A 19917-nucleotide genomic window follows, 5' to 3' on the forward strand; every position below is an offset into this window, starting at 1 on the left:
TTGGAAGACCCAACCACGGCCCATTTTCAACTTCCTGGCAGAGGGGAGGAGGTTGTCCCTCAGGACTGCACGGTACATGGCTCCATCCCTCTTCCCACTGATGCGGTGAAGTAGCCCTGTGCCCTTGGCAGAGAAACACCCCCAAAACATAATGCTTCCACCTCCATGCTTGACGGTGGGCACAGTGTTCCTGGGGTCATAGGCAGCATTTTTCTTCCTCCACACACGACAAGTAGAGTTTAGGCCAAATAGTTCAATTTTGGTCTCGTCTGACCACAGAACCTTCTCCCAATCACTTTGCACATCTTTGAGGTGATCATTGGCATACTTTAGGTGGGCCTCCACACGTGCCTTCTTAAGCAGGGGTACCTTTCAGGCACTGCAGGATTTTAATCCATTGCGGCGCAAAGTGTTGCCAATTGTTTTCCTGGTGACTGTGGTCCCAGCTGCCTTGAGGTCATTCACTAACTCCTGCTGTGTGGTTGCAGGCCGATTTCTCACAGTTCTCATGATCATTGCCACCCCACGAGGTGAAATCTTCTGTGGAGCACCAGACCGAGGTCTATTGATGGTCATGTTATACTTCTTAAATTTTCTCACAATTGCACCAATGGTTGTTACTTTAATACCCAGCATCTTGCTAATGTTTTTGTAGCCCATTCCAGATTTGTGCAGGTCAGCAATCCTGTCTTTGAGGTCCTGAGAGAGTTCTTTGGTCTTACCCATGTTGGAGAGTTTGGAATCTGTCGGATTGTCTGATTCTGTGAACAGGTGTCTTTCATACAGGTGATTAGTTAGAACAGGTGTCTTCAATTCAGGTAACAAGTTGATTGGGAGTGTCTAACTGGTCTGTGAAAGCCAGAACTCCTAATGCATACTAGCCCTTTGGTGACTGACCCCTTGAAAATGGTTCCTCCAGGAACGATGACTTTTCAGTTGTCAAGACAACGGAAAAACTAAAATACAAAAACAGAAAGATACGTCACAATGCTCTTGTGCACAAAACAAAATGCTCTTGTATTTTAGTTTTTCCGTTGTCTTGACAACTGAAACATCATCGTTCCTGGAGGAACCATTTTCAAGGTCACCAAAGGGCTAGGGGATCAAATACTTATTTCCCTCAATGAAATACAAATCAATTAATATATATTCTTTAAAGTTATTTTCTGGATTTTCTTTTTGATATTCTGTCTCTCCATGTTAGAATACATTTACCATTAAAAGTATAGAATGATCATGTCTTTATTAGTGGGCAAACCAACAAAATCAGCAAGGGATCAAATGCTTTTTACTCTCACTGTGTGTATATATATATATATATATATATATATATATATATATATATATATATATATATATATATATATTGCTTCAATCCTCTCCCCTTTCAATGTCTCTGTATATAGCTGTCTGTACGGTTTGTATTTCTGTTAACGTCCTTAATTATGTTTTGTTTGTATTGTGAAGTGATGTTTGTCTTACATGCTGCAGAACAGGAACCTGCTGTAAACCAGTTTTAACTGACTCAGGCCCGTTTAACTGTAACTGTTTTTAGATGTTTCAGCAAAAACAAAATGTACCATGGCTTCCTTTTCGTTCACATGTTCTTATGGACAACATCATACATCAAATATGCACAGAGCAAATACAACACATTTTAATCAGTGATGGTGCACTGATTTGTGGAACATATTGTCCTGAATGCTTTAACACCATAATTCCCATTCAAGACTTGCTGACAGTGTGCTTATTGCACATTTCTGTGCTGGATTACATGCTCCTGCAATTGCTGTTTTTTACTTAAAGCCTACAAGAAAGTGATTCCCAACTGGGGTATTAAGTTAGACTGCCAGTGGCATTCAGGCACAGTGAGTAAACTACACTGAAATGGGAACTTATGCATTCAAAATCAGGTTATAAAGAGCCTGAAAGAATAATTCAGAAGCCCAAAGTGGAGGCAATATCAAAAACTGTTATATGTTTAAATGTACTGAATAACTAAGAGATTTGTGAAATGAAATTCAGGTGGCAACATGCTGGCAGGGCGAAGCCATTCCTGTCTTGGAAAGATAATAAGACAACATTATAAGGTTTCGTTTTTAGCACCCACAACAGACTATGAGCTGTTATCAAATGACTTAAGCCAGATTATTTTGGAGTTTTTTGGAACCAAATGCAACACCACCACCAAATATTTAATAGTTATTCCACAAAATCGAGTCGTACATGAGCTGCTAGCTGACAAGGTGCGTAGCACCGAGTCGGCTATAAGCCACGTACGACGAGATTGAGTGGAATAACTGTTTTATTCTATCCACTGGATTTTAAGAAACAGAGCATTTTATTTTTATTTTTTGCAAATTTGATAAATTAAAACTTTATACAAAACGTCCGACAAAATCACTTCCGCTTAGAATGTAAACAAACCAGCGAAATGACAGTAGCACTTTGTGAAAAATGCGCTAAAAATAATTCTTGAAAAATAAAAAAGATACGTTCTTACCATCAAATACTTTCATTCCATGTTTTGTTGCTTTTTTTGTATTTTTTGGGGGGGTTGTTTTCAAGTAGAGTTTTTATTTCGTCCTTGGTTGGTTCAGCAACACGCGCAGCCATTTTCTTCTTCTTCTTTAGGGTTTTTTTGGCAGTTGGCAAACCAACTTAATGGTGCATTACTGCCACCAACTGGGCTGGAGTGTGGAACAGGAGGTTTTTTTTTTGCGGGGGATGACTCTATATTCTTTTAACTATTTCTATTTCTTTTAAATACTTGATAAAGTGATATATCTGACTTGATGTGCTCCACCATTTTTGTTTTTCTCTACTCATGGTATATGAGCTGATATCCTAGTAGTAGAGTAGCCAATCAGAGCATGTGATTGCTCATATCCAGTGAATGTGGATAGAATAACCGATAAATACACAGGACAGTCTGAAGAAGTGAGGCGGGGGCTGAAGTATAGCTTCATGCAATTTACCCATGACAGTCTTGTCAGGTGATTACAGAGTGAAACACCCGACAGATTTATTCTCTATTTAGGCTGATAAGATTCAGCCCATGGCACTGAAACATCTGTAACATGTGCTCAGCAGTGACTGAGAAGTTGCATTCACAGGTGTAATGCATGTGAACAAGGAGGATTATTCAATTTTTCATCCCTTTTTTCCCCCAAAATGTCTGGAGGAGAAGCTAAAAGTAGGTTGACTACAGACTACCATGTTTGGTATCCATTCAGAGGAACATTCAGATGTCTGTCTGCCTTCAAGTGTGTGTGGTGTGTGTGACAGTTTGCCCCACAGTATTCTCATGATGCCATCAATAAGACTTTGCAAAAATCATTCTTTCTGATATTTCCATTGTTGAAGATAATAATAGATGTCACGTCCCTGAACATTCCCTTTTCACGTGTGGGAGATCTTTTGTCAAAATGTGACATGAGCCCTTAAAAACAATAAATACAACAGAAGACAGTTTAATTCTGCATAATATGAATGGAAGGAACTGTAGAAATTATTCACAATATGTCAGATTTCTTCTTTATGCATTTGTATTAGCTCAGCTCAGCGTAGCTCTAATTCCACATACTTCCACTAGCACTGTGAGATGGAAAAAATCTCACACACAATCCAGAACAGTCATCATTGGAGAATTAAAGGTTAATGTTCAATACAATATACATGTGGCTCAAATCATAGCATGGTTATGCTAATATCTAGCCAAAAGTTTACTCATGTTCACAGAACAATTTCTTTCATATTTTCTTGGTGCTTTTGAGAACATTTTTATCTAATGTTTATGAACGTCACAACACTACGGCATCCTTTTTATTTGTAGACATTTTAACATGAATATTCCCATAGTGTCATGGTGCCTTCCAATGGACCCATGTGTTCACCATGATTATGGGAACACCCCTCACTTGTGGTATGTGCCACTTCTGAAGCGCTGAAAGCTCTGACTGTTGTGAACCAAACCATTAAAATGAGTGGGTCTAAAATACAACCCCGATTCCAAAAAAGTTGGGACAAAGTACAAATTGTAAATAAAAATGGAATGCAATAATTTACAAATCTCAACAACTGATATTGTATTCACAATAGAACATAGACAACATATCAAATGTCGAAAGTGAGAAATTTTGAAATTTCATGCCAAATATTGGCTCATTTGAAATTTCATGACAGCAACACATCTCAAAAAAGTTGGGACAGGGGCAATAAGAGGCTGGAAAAGTTAAAAGGTACAAAAAAGGAACAGCTGGAGGACCAAATTGCAACTCATTAGGTCAATTGGCAATAGGTCATTAACATGACTGGGTATAAAAAGAGCATCTTGGAGTGGCAGCGGCTCTCAGAAGTAAAGATGGGAAGAGGATCACCAATCCCCCTAATTCTGCGCCGACAAATAGTGGAGCAATATCAGAAAGGAGTTCGACAGTGTAAAATTGCAAAGAGTTTGAACATATCATCATCTACAGTGCATAATATCATCAAAAGATTCAGAGAATCTGGAAGAATCTCTGTGCGTAAGGGTCAAGGCCGGAAAACCATACTGGGTGCCCGTGATCTTCGGGCCCTTAGACGGCACTGCATCACATACAGGCATGCTTCTGTATTGGAAATCACAAAATGGGCTCAGGAATATTTCCAGAGAACATTATCTGTGAACGCAATTCACCGTGCCATCCGCCGTTGCCAGCTAAAACTCTATAGTTCAAAGAAGAAGCCGTATCTAAACATGATCCAGAAGCGCAGACGTCTTCTCTGGGCCAAGGCTAATTTAAAATGGACTGTGGCAAAGTGGAAAACTGTTCTGTGGTCAGACGAATCAAAATTTGAAGTTCTTTATGGAAATCAGGGACGCCGTGTCATTTGGACTAAAGAGGAGAAGGACGACCCAAGTTGTTATCAGCGCTCAGTTCAGAAGCCTGCATCTCTGATGGTATGGAGTTGCATTAGTGCGTGTGGCATGGGCAGCTTACACATCTGGAAAGACACCATCAATGCTGAAAGGTATATCCAGGTTCTAGAGCAACATATGCTCCCATCCAGACGACGTCTCTGTCAGGGAAGACCTTGCATTTTCCAACATGACAATGCCAAACCACATACTGCATCAATTACAGCATCATGGCTGCGTAGAAGAAGGGTCCGGGTACTGAACTGGCCAGCCTGCAGTCCAGATCTTTCACCCATAGAAAACATTTGCCGCATCATAAAACGGAAGACACGACAAAAAAGACCTAAGACAGTTGAGCAACTAGAATCCTACATTAGACAAGAATGGGTTAACATTCCTATCCCTAAACTTGAGCAACTTGTCTCCTCAGTCCCCAGACGTTTACAGACTGTTGTAAAGAGAAAAGGGGATGTCTCACAGTGGTAAGCATGGCCTTGTCCCAACTTTTTTGAGATGTGTTGTTGTCATGAAATTTAAAATCACCTAATTTTTCTCTTTAAATGATACATTTTCTCAGTTTAAACATTTGATATGTCATCTATGTTCTATTCTGAATAAAATATGGAATTTTGAAACTTCCACATCATTGCATTCCGTTTTTATTTACAATTTGTACTTTGTCCCAACTTTTTTGGAATCGGGGTTGTAGAAAGCAGATGCTTTGATTTCCTGATGCTGCCTCATGAGTTCGTGTCTTAAAAAGCTTCATTAGTTATGAAGATACAAATGATAAAACAGTTTGAGACATGCTTCAAAGGTAGTATATGTCACAAAATTGCCAAGATACTGGACAGTCATTAAGCTCAAAAATATGTTAATAGGCTTCATACAACAGTTAGTTTCAGTCCACTAAATTGATTGGTCGAGTGTTCCAGGAGTTCTGATATTTTGTGATAAAAGCACTGGGATGTTTCACTATGTGCATGACTCCGCTTGGCGCATAAAACTCCACAATGCCATCAGCGGGCAGGGCAAATGATACTTTTCAAGAATATAACTTTTGACCTAAAATATGATAGCTTGTCAGATGATGATGAAAAGGAAAAAGGGACACGACACCAACGTTACTGGAAACACCTTTAACAGGAATGCACACATCAATGTGAGCTAGTGAGCCAGCTATATCCATTCACAGAGCAAAATTAAATGGAACATTTAGTCGATATTAATTTCTTGTTTATAGAACCATTGTATAAAAGCAATATCACACTCGAGGTCATGATGTACTGAATATCAGCACAACTGTGATTCAATTGTAGGCACGAGGCTGCAAGGAGAGTTCTGTAGATAATCACAACCATACTCATATTCAGTACAACATCATCTCCTCGAGTGTGATATTGCTTAAATATGGAATAAACTACAGTTGGGTATAACAGAACAAATATATTCTGGGCAGCATGGTGGTGCAGCGTGGAGCACTGTTACCTCACAACAAGAAGCTTCTGGGTTTGAAACTGGGGGCTTTCTATTACCCCTTTTCGACCAACAGGGAACGGGTTCTTGAACCTGTTCCATTCAAGATTCTTTGAACCTTGATGCCAGTTAGCAAACCAGCCCATGTTTTCACCAGTTTTGATTGGAACCATTGTACTCAAGGATGCGTCATGAATGGAGAGCATTGCACAATTCACGACGGGTGTAAACAGTAGTAGCAAGATGGCGGAGCTCATTGATGACCTGCAAGCTTTTGTTCTGTTATTGCACATATTTGTTTTCATTCCTTTTTTTTCTGAAGATGTATTCTTTTCCATTGCATTCTCCATTGTTGCACTCCACTTCCTCGCCAAACTAATGACACACCCACTGATGTCATGACGGTTTGCACTGGAAAAACCAGTTATATTTTGGTCCCAGCTTGGAACCAACTTTTCTGGTTCCGAGCCAATTTATTTTTGGTTGAAATGCTCTGAGCGGTTCAAACTTTGGTGTGTGAAAAAGAATGGAACCTGTTCCCTGTTGGTCGAAAAGGGGTATGTGTGGCGTTTGCATGTTCTCCTTGTACCTGTGTGGGCTTCCTCCGACAGTCCAAAGACACTGATTAGGTCAACTGGCGCCTCTAAATTGCTCATAGATGTGAGTGTGAATGCTTGTTTGCCTCTTTGTTAACCCTGTGATTGATTGGTTGGACTCCCAGGGTGTACCCCGTCTTTTACCTGAAGTCAACTGGGATTGGCTCCAGCTTCCCCGCTACCCTGACAGATAAGTGGTATAGATGATGGATGGCTGTTCTGTGATCAGCTATTTCTAGGCAAAAATAACATGCTTTTATCTACTATTTCTGTCCAAATTACATACAGGGTTGCCTTAAAAGATATTCCAACACAGCCAGATGAACAGATCTCAGCAGGGTGCGTTCTATGCAAACGTTTGATTTGGACTTAACTAGATGGCTTCTTCCACCATTTTCAGTCACGCCATGTTTTCAGAGCACTGCAGAAAGGAGCATTATACACTGCAGCCTAAATTCTGTCAAATACATTACTCAACCTCTTGATAACATTCTGTGTTAGCTAGCACCTGATAAGTATTGTTAGCAATAATAATGTAAAAGGATTATTCATGCCATCACTCTAGCATGAAGACAACGCTGTTGCTGAGACTACTGAATTTCCTTTCAAATGATATAGTTGGACTTACCCAGTTCAAACTGATCTGAACGGTTGTCACATGTCTGTCTGACCTCCTCACTGTCCCAGCCGAGAGGATACAGGGCACATCCCGAGCCAATCAGAAGACCTGCAGAGAAGACAAGTAAATACAATTAAGTTGTTTTTTTAAACTAAATGTTATTGTTAATCGGCTCCCCTCTCCCTGTCTAATCATATTATAAACATTCTCTAATACTAAGAAGGTATTCTGCTCAGAAGTCATAAAGGAACACAATCACCTCTACCGGGAAGCTTTTTACATTTACTCAATAAATAAAAGACGAGTTAAAAGTATTGGCCTTCAGAAGACAATATACCGTCTATTCTGAAGATTCAGCTTTCCCATGGACGGCTCTTTGACAGCATTTATTAGTTCCATGAGCATTTAAAGATGGATCAATATATATAAAAAGTCACACTTCAGTACTGATGTATTGTACATGACAAAAGAAGAGTATTAGAGGGAGACAGACAATGTAATGTGTTTCTGTAGTCAAGGCATGAAGATAAAATCAGCAAACACACTGAATATATAATGTGGCAGCTGCTTTGTGGCAGTAAGTGATATTAAAAGTAGTCTAAAAGACCTCATTTGAACCCCAGTCCCCCTTGCAGCCTCATCTCCGGTGTCACAAGAGGATTCTTGCTGCTCTTTGCATTTTGCTATTCATCGGGTCTCAGCACTGAGCTGCAAGGTCAGCTCTGGCCGGATATTAGTCCTCGGTGCTCCGGCTGAGGGGCTTTGCTGTCACATGAGGTTAATCCTTTCCAATTTGCCTCTTGCTCGCCTATCAGTTTTGGGCCAGTCATGGAGAGAGAAAGGCATGCATAGGCCCAACCCTGGATAACCCTTCTGCATGGAGGGGCAGACAGAGATAAGGGGAATAAATCAATCCCAACACAAAGCTATCATACCTCTCAGAAATGAGGAAAGGCAGATGTATTCATTATAGCCACACTCAACTCGACAGCTTATTTACTTAGATATGTACTGGCACTTTACAGGGAACATACAGAATGCATAAAGAAGTCGTCATTATAAGACTGCACAGAAGGCTTCACAGCGGGATATAACCAGAATGAAAAGGATGCGCAGATTCGCTGAACATGTTGGTCACTGGTGTTAGCATTTATTTGCACCTAATAAAACACTCACAGCCTTTCTCGGCCTCCGCAGTAATGCCTTGTATGGAGAATTTCTTAATTAATGAAACATTTTGAAAAATATCACCAAAGTATTAGTTGGTGTGGATGATCATGTAATAACGAGAATGCCTTGTATGAGCAAGAAACTGACAACATCAAATAACCATGCAATAAATGCAACAATCTTACGTGTTGCCATTCCCAGCATGACAATCACTGCTTTTTAGCTCATTCAGCCACAAACCAGGCTGAATGAGGTTATGCGATCACGCAGCGTCCATCCGTCGTCTGTCGTCATTGTCCGTCCAGTTTACAAAAATCGCTACTCCTCCTACAGGATTGATCATATTTCAATCAAACTCACATACAATGTTCCCCAGGTGGGTGTGCATAAAAGTTGTCAGGACAGTGGCACCACCTTTCATATTTACGATTTTATGGGCGTCTGGAATTTTTGGGCGACTCGTCACATTAAACACTACTCTCTGTAAACTGCTGGGACGTTTTCACTGAAACTCATCCTAAAGACTCTAAAGACATATACCAGCAAGAGTTGTTCACCAGGTGGCGCCACCTATCATGGATGAGGCTACAGAGGGGTCACGTGCAATTTCATGTAAATCGCTACTCCTCCTACAGGAGTGATCAGATTTTGATCAAACTCCTATGGAATGCTCCCCAGGTTGGTATGTATAAAAGTTGCCAAGACGGTGGCACCACCCGTCATACTTATGATTTTATGGGCGTTTAAAATTTTTGGGTGACTCGTCACACCAAACACAACTGTTCGTAAACTGCTAGGACGTTTTCACTGAAACTCACCCAGAAGACTCTAAAGACATATACCAACAAGAATTGTTCACCAGGTGGCACCACCTACCATGGATGAGGCTACAGAGGGGTCACGTGCAATTTCACGAAAATCACTACTCCTCCTACAGACGTAATCAGATTTTGATCAAACTCATATGAAATGTTCCCCAGGTTGGTATGTATAAAAGTTGCCAAGATTGTGGTGCCACCAGTCATATTTACGATTTTATGGGCATTTGAAATTTTTGGGTGAATCGTCACACCAAACACTACTGTTCGTAAACTGCTAGGATGTTTTCACTGAAACTCACCCAGAAGACTCTAAAGACATATTCCAATAAGAATTGTTCACCAGGTGGCGCCACCTACCATGGATGCGGCTACACAGGGGTCAAATGCAATTTCACAAAAATTGCTACTCCTTCCACAGGACTGATCGGATTTCAAACTCACACAAAACAGCAGTGGCCGGTATGAGCTACAGCCTCATTGAGGCTGTTTTTATGACGTGCTCTTGTTCACATTGCCATATTGGTCCTGTCTTTGTTTCTATTTTGATCCTGTCCTTTGCGCCTCTCCCATCAATGGTTTGTTGCTCTATTGTGCTCACCTAATTATTATGTTAATTTGATGTATGATTTTTGACTGTGCCTACGATAACCTTATCTGTCTCTATGGACACTGACAGTTAATCACAAACACAGCTTCACAAACACTAGCCAATTCGTAATTAAAGTATAATTAAAAGGATGCTTGTTTAAATGCAGCACATTCAGTTTCTCGAGTCTCTTTTTCTTGACTTACTGTCCTAGTTTTGACGTGTGGGTGGGTTTCTACCACAGTGAAACACTCAAAAGATGAGACTTAAGATATGCTGCATCAGAAGCTTCTGGGATTCTCTGTTGGTCACTCCTAAAAATTACACTGTTGAAAGTTTTTCCTCCACAAACTGGAGCTTATGTAAACTTCTGGTACTTGCCATAACAACTGAGAGAATGCATAGCTTCCAAGGCAGTACATTCGTTCTGAAATTTAAACAAACTCATGGATTCTCTTTCAAGTCATAAGTAATGTCAACAGATGAAGAGGCGTGTAATCAGCTTGAAATGTCCTGTGGTGTTGAAAAACAGAAACAAAAGTAGGACAGCGTTTCTTCTCTTCATAGCTTTGGCAAAGGCTAACATTCATTTTGTTCTATGTTAAATCTCATGTCTGTCTAAAAAGTGTACTGTAACAACTATTTGCATGGAATTAGAGATAATCACTCTGTTATTTAAGAACCAGAAGGGGTTGAATGTACCAGCAGTAAAGCCAATTTTGTTCTGATGAAAAAAGGCAGAACAAATAATCACAATTACGGACATGTCCTCAAGCCTTAACTGCCTCAAGTACACTGGCGCAAAATCCACATCCACAACTAACAGACTCAGAAGAACCAGAGAGAAGTAGGCAATAACACATCTAGTGCATAAGTTATGATGCACACTCCTTTCTATTCATTTCCCTCATTATAAACAGCTGGATGACAGAGAATAAGGGAAGCAGGTGGCTCCAGTCTCCAGCGATCACGCAACCAAAGTACAGCTTCCTTCTTTTATCTTCCTCTTCTCTGTTCCCTCTTTTTTCTCTCTCTTTGTCGGCGTGCTCTGTTCATCAAACCTTTCGCAAACACGTTATCGGCTCCAACAAGCACAGAACTTGTGGCGGATGTTGATGTTCCTGCACATATGTAAATTCCTACAAGAAAACATAATGAGGTCCATTGCAAATCTCATCTGGGTCTGGAACGGAAAACTTTCTCGCGGAGAAGATGGGATAATGTAACCATAACTGAGACATATTTCTGTTTTGTTGTTGAAGTTTATAGCAGTTGGATCTGTAGAAGCTCTTCTTAAAAAATCTTAGCACTTTTTCAACTGAACTTCTCCAACACTGTGGTTGTGAACCAGGCCAGTGGTTTCCCCACAGAACTGGGCTACTTTTTAATTGCAGTCATGACTTATTTTGGACATCTTGCACACATTAGAAAAATTATATTAGTGTTTTGCAAGCCACATAATAAACTAGAGTTTCTTCAACTGTAAACAACAAAGGCAGTTTATTATATACATTCTGTCCAGGTTCTGTCCACTTTATTAGGAACATCCATACACCTGTACATTCATGCAGTTATCTAATCAGCCAATCAGAGGCGGACAAAGTACCCAACTTCATTACTTAAGTTAAAGTACAGATTCCACTGGTCAAATGTGACTCCAATACAAGTGAAAGTTGTCCAGTCAATTTTTTTATTTAAGTTAAAGTACTGAAGTACTTACTTTTAAAAATACTTACGTATTAAAAGTACATTTTCTGTCAACGCATCGTTGTATTATTGCCACAACGCTTACAAAATCTAACGCTGTTACCAAAGACAGAAATGTGAATTCACAAAATGAACGCATGCTGTGCCATCATGGTGGTTTAACGTTAAGCTAGCTACTCAGTGAAGCTCCACCTGACATGCGAGCAAATTCTTCAAACTCGAAATTATATTGGGTAGCTAACGCTACTAGACAAGAAAGATTTCTACATTCTGTTTATTTGGTAAGATTATGCTAAAACATATTTCTGAAAGGACTTCAGATAAGTTAACGTTATTCATGTTAGCATAACTCCGTTTTTACAGGCTAACTAATAGTGTCCAAGTTAACTAGCTATGTGTAAACGTTAGCCGTGGACAAGGCTACGGCAACTTGGCGGGCAAATCCATAGAAAGTCCTTTGACTAACCAGATTGCATAGCTATTGCAACGTTATCGCTAGCGCTAAAAGCACAAACAACTTCATTGCAAGCTTTCTCTTGGAATTAAACGTTTACATAGCTCAATATGCTTCCGCAGGTTGGACGGCGAGTTTTTGTAGGCCGTGATGTGGTTCATTTTTGGCAAACAAAGCAAACATTTAAAATGAAATGAATCTTTAATCCTTTCAGAAAACTGAAACATGGGTTCATGGGCCATGGGTGCGTGCATTGCCCAGAAGAACCGCCTCCTTCCATTCTGTCATCAACTGATCGTGTTAAATAAAGCTGTTGAGAAATAATTGAAGTTGATTTTATACAGTCTATGGACGTGACGTGACCCTAGTGATTACTGACAGGCTGTCTCAGTGTCACCTGCGGAAAAACCAATCACGTTTTAGAAAAGAAAAAAACATCCACTTTCAAAGCTGCTTCATAGTAACGAGTAACGAGGACCTTGATAGAAATGTAGTGGAGTGATAAATTTGCTTTTCAAATGTAGTGAAGTTAAAGTTATAAGTTTCCAAAAAAAAATAATACTCAAGTAAAGTACAGATACTCAAAAAGTGTACTTAAGTACAGTACTCAAGTAAATGTACTTCGTTACTGTCCACCCCTGTAGCCAATCATATGGCAGTAGTGCAGTGCAGATACAGGTCAAGAACTTTAGTTAATGTTCACATCAAACATTATAAAGAACAAGAAAAACAGTGTGATCACTGTTACTTTGATTGTGGCGTGGATGTTGGTACCAGAAGGGCTGGTTTGAGTTTTTCATAAACTGCTGAGCTCCTGGGATTTTCTCACGCAGTAGTATCTAGAGTTTACACTGAATGGTGTGAAAAACAAAAAAACATTGCGTGAGTGACAGTTTTTGTGCTTGTTGATAAGAGAGGTCATAGAAGAGAGGTCAGGAAAATGTTCAGCTTGGTTCAAGCTGCCAGGAAGGACATATTAACTCAAACAATTACTTTTTACATCTGTGGTGAGGAGAAAAGCATCTCAGCATGCACAAAACATTGACCCATTTAAACATTAGTTACCAATCCAGAGGCGCCTCCACTTTAAAGTGCTGGTATATACGTATAAGGCTCGACACGGCAAATTGCCCACATATATCCGTGACATGCTTACTGTATACAAGCCCAGTAGATCACTCAGATCGGAGAACATTCTCTCACTAGTAAGGTCGCATGTCAGGACTGCTACATTTGGTCATCGATGCTTCAGTTGGAGTGCTTCTAGTCTTTGGAACAATCTTCCGTGCCACATAAGAGACTCAGGATCAGTTGACATTTTTAAACGTTCTCTTAAAGGTCCCATGGCATGAAATTTTCACTTTCTGAGGTTTTTTAATGTTAAAATGAGTTCCTCTGACCTTCTTAAGTCACCCCAGTGGCTAGAAATTTCATAATGTGTAAACCAAACTATGCCCAATATTTGAGAATGGCGCGTCAAAACGGCGCGTTGAGAAGCTCTTCCCTTGCCGACGTCAGCAAGGGAGATGATCCCCACGCCCCCCCTCTGGATTCCCACCCACTGTATGGATTGCCCGCCCAGTTGTAGTGAGGAGACCATAGAGGGAGGACACCACAACATGGCATCACCTAAGCAAGCGAAACATGGAAATTGCGCTGTACATGGATGTGACAACACAGAAAGGAGTCTGTTTTTACCTGCGACGGGAGAGCCCCTGAAGACGCAGTGGCTTAATTTTATTTACTCCAATAATACGCCATCGAGTCTACCTAAGACGGTGTATGTTTGTCGGAAGCATTTTCCTGATGAATGTTTCCACAACTTGGGACAGTACAGGGCAGGTTTTGCACATCAACTGTCACTGAAGCCTGGGTCCGTACCAAGCATCCCTGCCGCATCAGCCACAAACAGCGAACAAGTAAGTGTATAACTGTTAAGTCGTTTTGCCGTGTTTTAAAATCGGTGCGTTAGCCTTGCAATGGCTACATTAGCTGTGCAGCTAACCGCTTCCTGCAGTTAGCCAGGTACTCTGCGCTACAAAACCAAAAAGCATGCAGCATGCTCTGTTAAACTGAGTTTAGTCTGGAAATTGACTGTAACTTATGAGCTTATGTTTTGCCGTGTTTTAAAATCGGTGCCACGTTAGCCTTGCAATGGCTACATTAGCTGTGCAGCTAACCGCTTCCTGCAGTTAGCCAGGTACTCTGCGCTACAAAACCAAAAAGCATGCAGCATGCTCTGTTATAATAGCCAATCAAAACAGTTTTTACAAAGACACCCACATTCTTTTTTTTAAGTCACTTGTTCATTTTATTTGTTTGTTTGTTCAGTAAAAACCCAAACATTTGTTGAATTTATTTTATTTCCTCGCGTCGCACCTTAATGATGTCAGCGCGCGGTATTTTTCCCTTCGCGGTTTGTTCCTTCTCTCTCGCCATAGTAAGACACCCACATCCGCTTGTTCTGACCCACTGGAGGTAGCGTCACAGTGCTGTTAGCCAATCAGAGGTAACACGTTTACATGTCATGAATATTAATGATAAGACCCGCCCCCACCCTCTACCCTTCCCCACCTCCTGCTTCTCATTAGCAAAACGACGCACTGGGAAAAGCGCTGAAATGGGGCTTTCTCCCAGGAGGCTATATCTACGTGCTGAGGGTTCATTTTGAGAAAGGCTGCGGATATAACATCCGGAAACCTCCACGAGCCCGTTTAAAGCATCAACAAACCACCATGCCATGGGTCCTTTAAAACTCACTTGTTTACATTATATTATGATAGTGTCTGAATATAATCTAGTCAGGTTTTAATGTTAATTATATACTATGTTTTGTACACTATGATTTTAATTGGTATTCTGTCTTTTGTTTAATTTCATATGTTTACATGCATTTTATTGATGAGCGCTTTTGAACATGCTCAATGTATGAAAACAGCACTATATTAAATGGGGTAAATAATAAATAAATAAATCTTGAAGTGGATGGGCTACAATAGCAAAAGACTACACTGGGTTCCACTCCTGTCAGCCAAGAACAGGAATGTGAGACCATGGGCACAGACTGTAAAATATAAATCATATGGGCACAGACTGTAAAAATATATTTTACAGTCTTCAGCTGTAAAAACTGTACAGTTGAAGATTAAAAAACAAATCCCTTCGTCTTTTTTCAGTCTTCACTTATCCAGTTTTGGTGACTCTGTGCCCATGATAGCCTCAGATTTTTGCAGGAACTGTATGAATGTGCAGGTGTTCCTAAGAAAGTGGTCATGCGTGTATATGAATGTGGACCGTGGTTCTGATCACAAAGATATTGTAACTCTAGTAATTGCATATGAAATTACATTTACTCTGTCAATATGCTTGTTTTGAAACTGACTTATTCTCATAGATATAATTTACCTTGATGAAAGAAATGTTGATGAAAACGGGTTGGTTTTTATACTGCTTAATTAAAAACGTTTATCCTGCAAGGTTACTTTGTAAGTAATATAATATATTTGGTAAAAGTATCTATGATTGGACTTTAATGCAAAGTTTGAGGGGTCAGATATGTAGGTTTGGGAATTGGACTGGTTTATTCATCCCTAGGTTTGTGCTTTGAATAGCTGTTCATCTGGCTTTATCATGCAAACCTGGCAACCCAAGTCCTTGTTCTGCCTAACACACACATGGATTGCAAGTTACCAGAAAAAAAACAACATAAAATGGTTTAGTAAGCCACCCCACCACCCCGAATTCCCAGAACAGCTTCAATGCCCCTTGGAACAGATTCTACAAGTATCTGAACCTGTACTTTAGGGATTAACCCCGTTCTCAATTGGTGTCTTTATGATGGTAATGGAGAACAAAGTCTAACAGGTCGCTCCAAACTCTCCCACACGTGTTCAGTGAAGTTGAGATCTAGTAACTGTGAAGGCCATAACGTATGATTTATGACTTATAACGAAGAGGCCGCTAAAGAGAACTAGAGCAGATAGCAATGATGATTTGGTGGTTCCTACGGTAGTATCAAGAGAAGTTCAGCTGGTGGAAGAACGCTAGCCTACGCAGGTCCAAGTTATGTCTACCTTGCAGAGAGAACTTAAGTCATGTGCAAACATTAACAATTTCAAGAAGCATTTGAAAACCTTCTTATTTAAATCAGCTTATGTTTCTTAGAGTCTGACTTGTTTATTGAAAATTAATGATTTTTTAAATTTATTTTTATTCTGTAATGATTTTTGATTTGAAGTATAATTTGTTTGCATTTTTTAAATTGTAAAGCGCTTTAGAGTGTACATATATAGCACTATATACATCCATCCATCCATCCATTCATTATCTGTAGCCACTTATCCTATACAGGGTCGCAGGCAAGCTGGAGCCTATCCCATCTGACTATGGGCGAGAGGCAGGGTACACCCTGGACAAGTCACCAGGTCATCACAAGGTTGACACACAGAGACAAACAACCATTCACACTCACGATCATACGTACGGTCAATTTAGAGCCACCAATTAGCCTAACCTGCATGTCTTTGGACTGTGGAGGAAACCGGAGCACCTGGAGGAAACCCACACAGACACGGGGAGAACATGCAAACTCCGCACAGAAAGGCCCTCATCAGCCACTGGGCTCAAACCCAGAACCTTCTTGCTGTGAGGCGACAGCGCTAACCACTACATCACCGTACCGCCCTATATACATGTAATAAATTATTATTATTATCATTATTTCCATTTATACTTTATTTTAATGTTCATGAAACCATTCAAGGGGCGGCACGGTGGTGTAGTGGTTAGCACTGTCGCCTCACAGCAAGAAGGTCCTGGGTTCGAGCCCCGGGGCCGGCGAGGGCCTTTCTGTGTGGAGTTTGCATGTTCTCCCCGTGTCCGCGTGGGTTTCCTCCGGGTGCTCCGGTTTCCCCCACAGTCCAAAGACATGCAGGTTAGGTTAACTGGTGACTCTAAATTGACCGTAGGTGTGAATGTGAGTGTGAATGGTTGTCTGTGTCTATGTGTCAGCCCTGTGATGACCTGGCGACTTGTCCAGGGTGTACCCCGCCTTTCGCCCGTAGTCAGCTGGGATAGGCTCCAGCTTGCCTGCGACCCTGTAGAAGGATAAAGCGGCTAGAGATAATGAGATGAGATGAGATGAAACCATTCAGAGCCCTCGTGCCCCAAGGATGGGGGAGTAATCCTGGAACAGAACACATATAGATAGATTCTTTATTGTCATTGCACATTACTATACACTGAAACACTGTTTGAGGGCTCAGATCACAGCAGCATATCAATAAAATAAAAATAAATATTTTATATATATATATATATATATATATATATATATATATATATATACATCTATCATCAGAATAGAAATATTTCATTATCGGATAAAGGTGAACAGTAAGAATAACTTTATATTGCTTTGTAGTGTCCCTTCTCTTGAAGGTGTTATCCTATTAGGGCAGAACAAACACTAAAATGTGCAGGGTGTGGCTACTTCAGGACCTCTGATGTAACATATCCAAATTCTAGTAGTATGTGTACTGTATGTTCAGACAAATATATCATGATAAAAGTGCCATACAGATATAGCATGAGTAGCAGACTGCTTTTCACCGTGTGGCCTCTCATTGCTCATTCCATTGCTTTTCATGAAGCATTTTTCACGTTTAATCCCATCCTCCACACTCCCTATGTGGGATATTGAGAGCCTGAGCTTGTGTGGTGGAGAGGGTGGGTGAGGATTTACTAAGAATGGAAATGGCAACTACAGATATGGTCTTCATGCCAAGATGCCAAGGGGGCAGACTTGTGATTGACAGCTTGAGCTTGGAGGCATCCCTCTTAATGTGTCTCCACATTGTAAAAGCTATTTTGGAAGTTGTCTACAGTGATAAATATATTCAGTGGTTGTCAGGGATAAGTGCGTCAGGACTGATGAGCATCAAGGGGACTGATGCCGATTTATTAATCTTTATTCTTATTCCTCCTACTTCCATTGAACACTGCTTTATAGCTCTTGGGAACATAACAAGAAGTGAGAAGCATTTAATGACTAGATCACAGTGCATCACGTTACTCTGGAAGGGAACCACCAAATCCAGCTGGAGACTTTTAATGCAACAAAGTAGTCAGATGTTCAGATCACAGGCTGGATGACAAAATATTAATTATCGCTCTCTTCAACATGCAATTTGGTGCTCTAGATGCTTAATGCTACGATGTCTGACACTCAAAACATTTTTACTCTAGTGAAAACCACTAAAAACAGGCTGGTTACCGTTGTATAAATGTACACGAAGACACTTTTATATAGTAATTACTGTCGTATAAAATGAATATTATTCCCCAAGTGGCAATAGGTTTGGATGGTCACACAATAACAAGAAGGTTTATTGAAGGCTTCTGCAGATTGTCTTGTGTCTGAGGATGGATGGACTATCTACATATTAACCAAGACTGATTTGTGCATCTTGTTCCCAGCACACCTTTTAAAATAATCGTTCTTTGGAGTAATGCCATAGAAGAACAGACTTCAGATTCCTAAGCGTACCTTTCTTTTCATAGGTCGTTAGCCATTTTGTTTAATGCAGAATTAACAATAAAAAAAGAACTTTTCCCAAGCATAAAGAATCATGGTCTAAACATTTAATACATGAAATGATTCTTTAGTTCATTACAAAACCAACAACAATGGCTAAAGAATTATCAATCATTGTTTTGGTTCTGGAATAAAGAAAAATGGTTCTTTTATGACATTGCTCTAAAGAATATTTTTGATTTAGCACCTTAAAGTGCCATTCCACCACTGGATGTATTCTTTGGCATAAAATACAATATATTTTATGACAACATGACTAGACAGAGAAATCTTTTAGCTTCAAAATGATATATCAAAAATAATTTTTTGACAACGACAAGTATATTAATTTTGCAACCAAAGTCACCTACCCTTTTAATTTCCGCGCGGTAGTGAAACGTGATGTCATCGGCAGGTTCCCCTTGTGTACCACGTGTCGGTCTATTTTTAGACCAGGAAACCCCCAAAGTGAGAGAGTCATTTCTTCTTGTATATGGGGGCCAAAAAAATTGCGAAAAATTTTGAGTTAATCTTTCAGTTAGCTAGATTTATTGGTATTAGCTAGATTTATTGGTATTATTTTTATCGCGTTCTATCTGCCATTGCTGATAATATGTGCCACGTCACACGTCACGTGGTACACAAGAAGGGGAACCTGCCGATGACATCACGCGCGGAAATTAAAAGGGTAGGTGACTTTGGTCGCAAAATTAATATACTTGTTGTTGTCAAAAAATTATGTTTGATATATCATTTTGAAGCTAAAAGATTTCTCTATCTAGTGATACCATTTATATATGTTGTCAAAGTATATTGTATTTTATGCCAAAGAATACATCCAATGGTGGAATGGCACTTTAAAGTCTTTTCTGTTTTGTCCTGCTAAAATGCTACAACAGGTAGTTTTTTTCAGTCAGCTTTGGAGAAACCAGCAAGAGTAAGTTAGATTTGGCAAGTATCTAACCGATACCCCCCCCCCCCCATGCCTTCTAAAGCCACTCCTCCAAAACACAT

At 40.1% G+C, this 19917-nt stretch overlaps 1 protein-coding gene across 1 annotated transcript in view; it reads right to left on the reverse strand.

The window, feature by feature from the left end:
* LOC132864715 (LHFPL tetraspan subfamily member 6 protein) overlaps positions 1-19917 on the reverse strand; it is a 128886-nt gene that overhangs the window by 7614 nt on the left and 101355 nt on the right. The window contains exon 3 of the mRNA XM_060898131.1: positions 7601-7699. Within this exon, the coding sequence (XP_060754114.1) occupies positions 7601-7699 (99 nt within the window). The remainder of the gene's footprint in view (positions 1-7600; positions 7700-19917) is intronic.

Source organism: Neoarius graeffei, chromosome 17 (genome assembly GCF_027579695.1).
Source record: "Neoarius graeffei isolate fNeoGra1 chromosome 17, fNeoGra1.pri, whole genome shotgun sequence".
Lineage (NCBI taxonomy): Eukaryota > Metazoa > Chordata > Actinopteri > Siluriformes > Ariidae > Neoarius > Neoarius graeffei.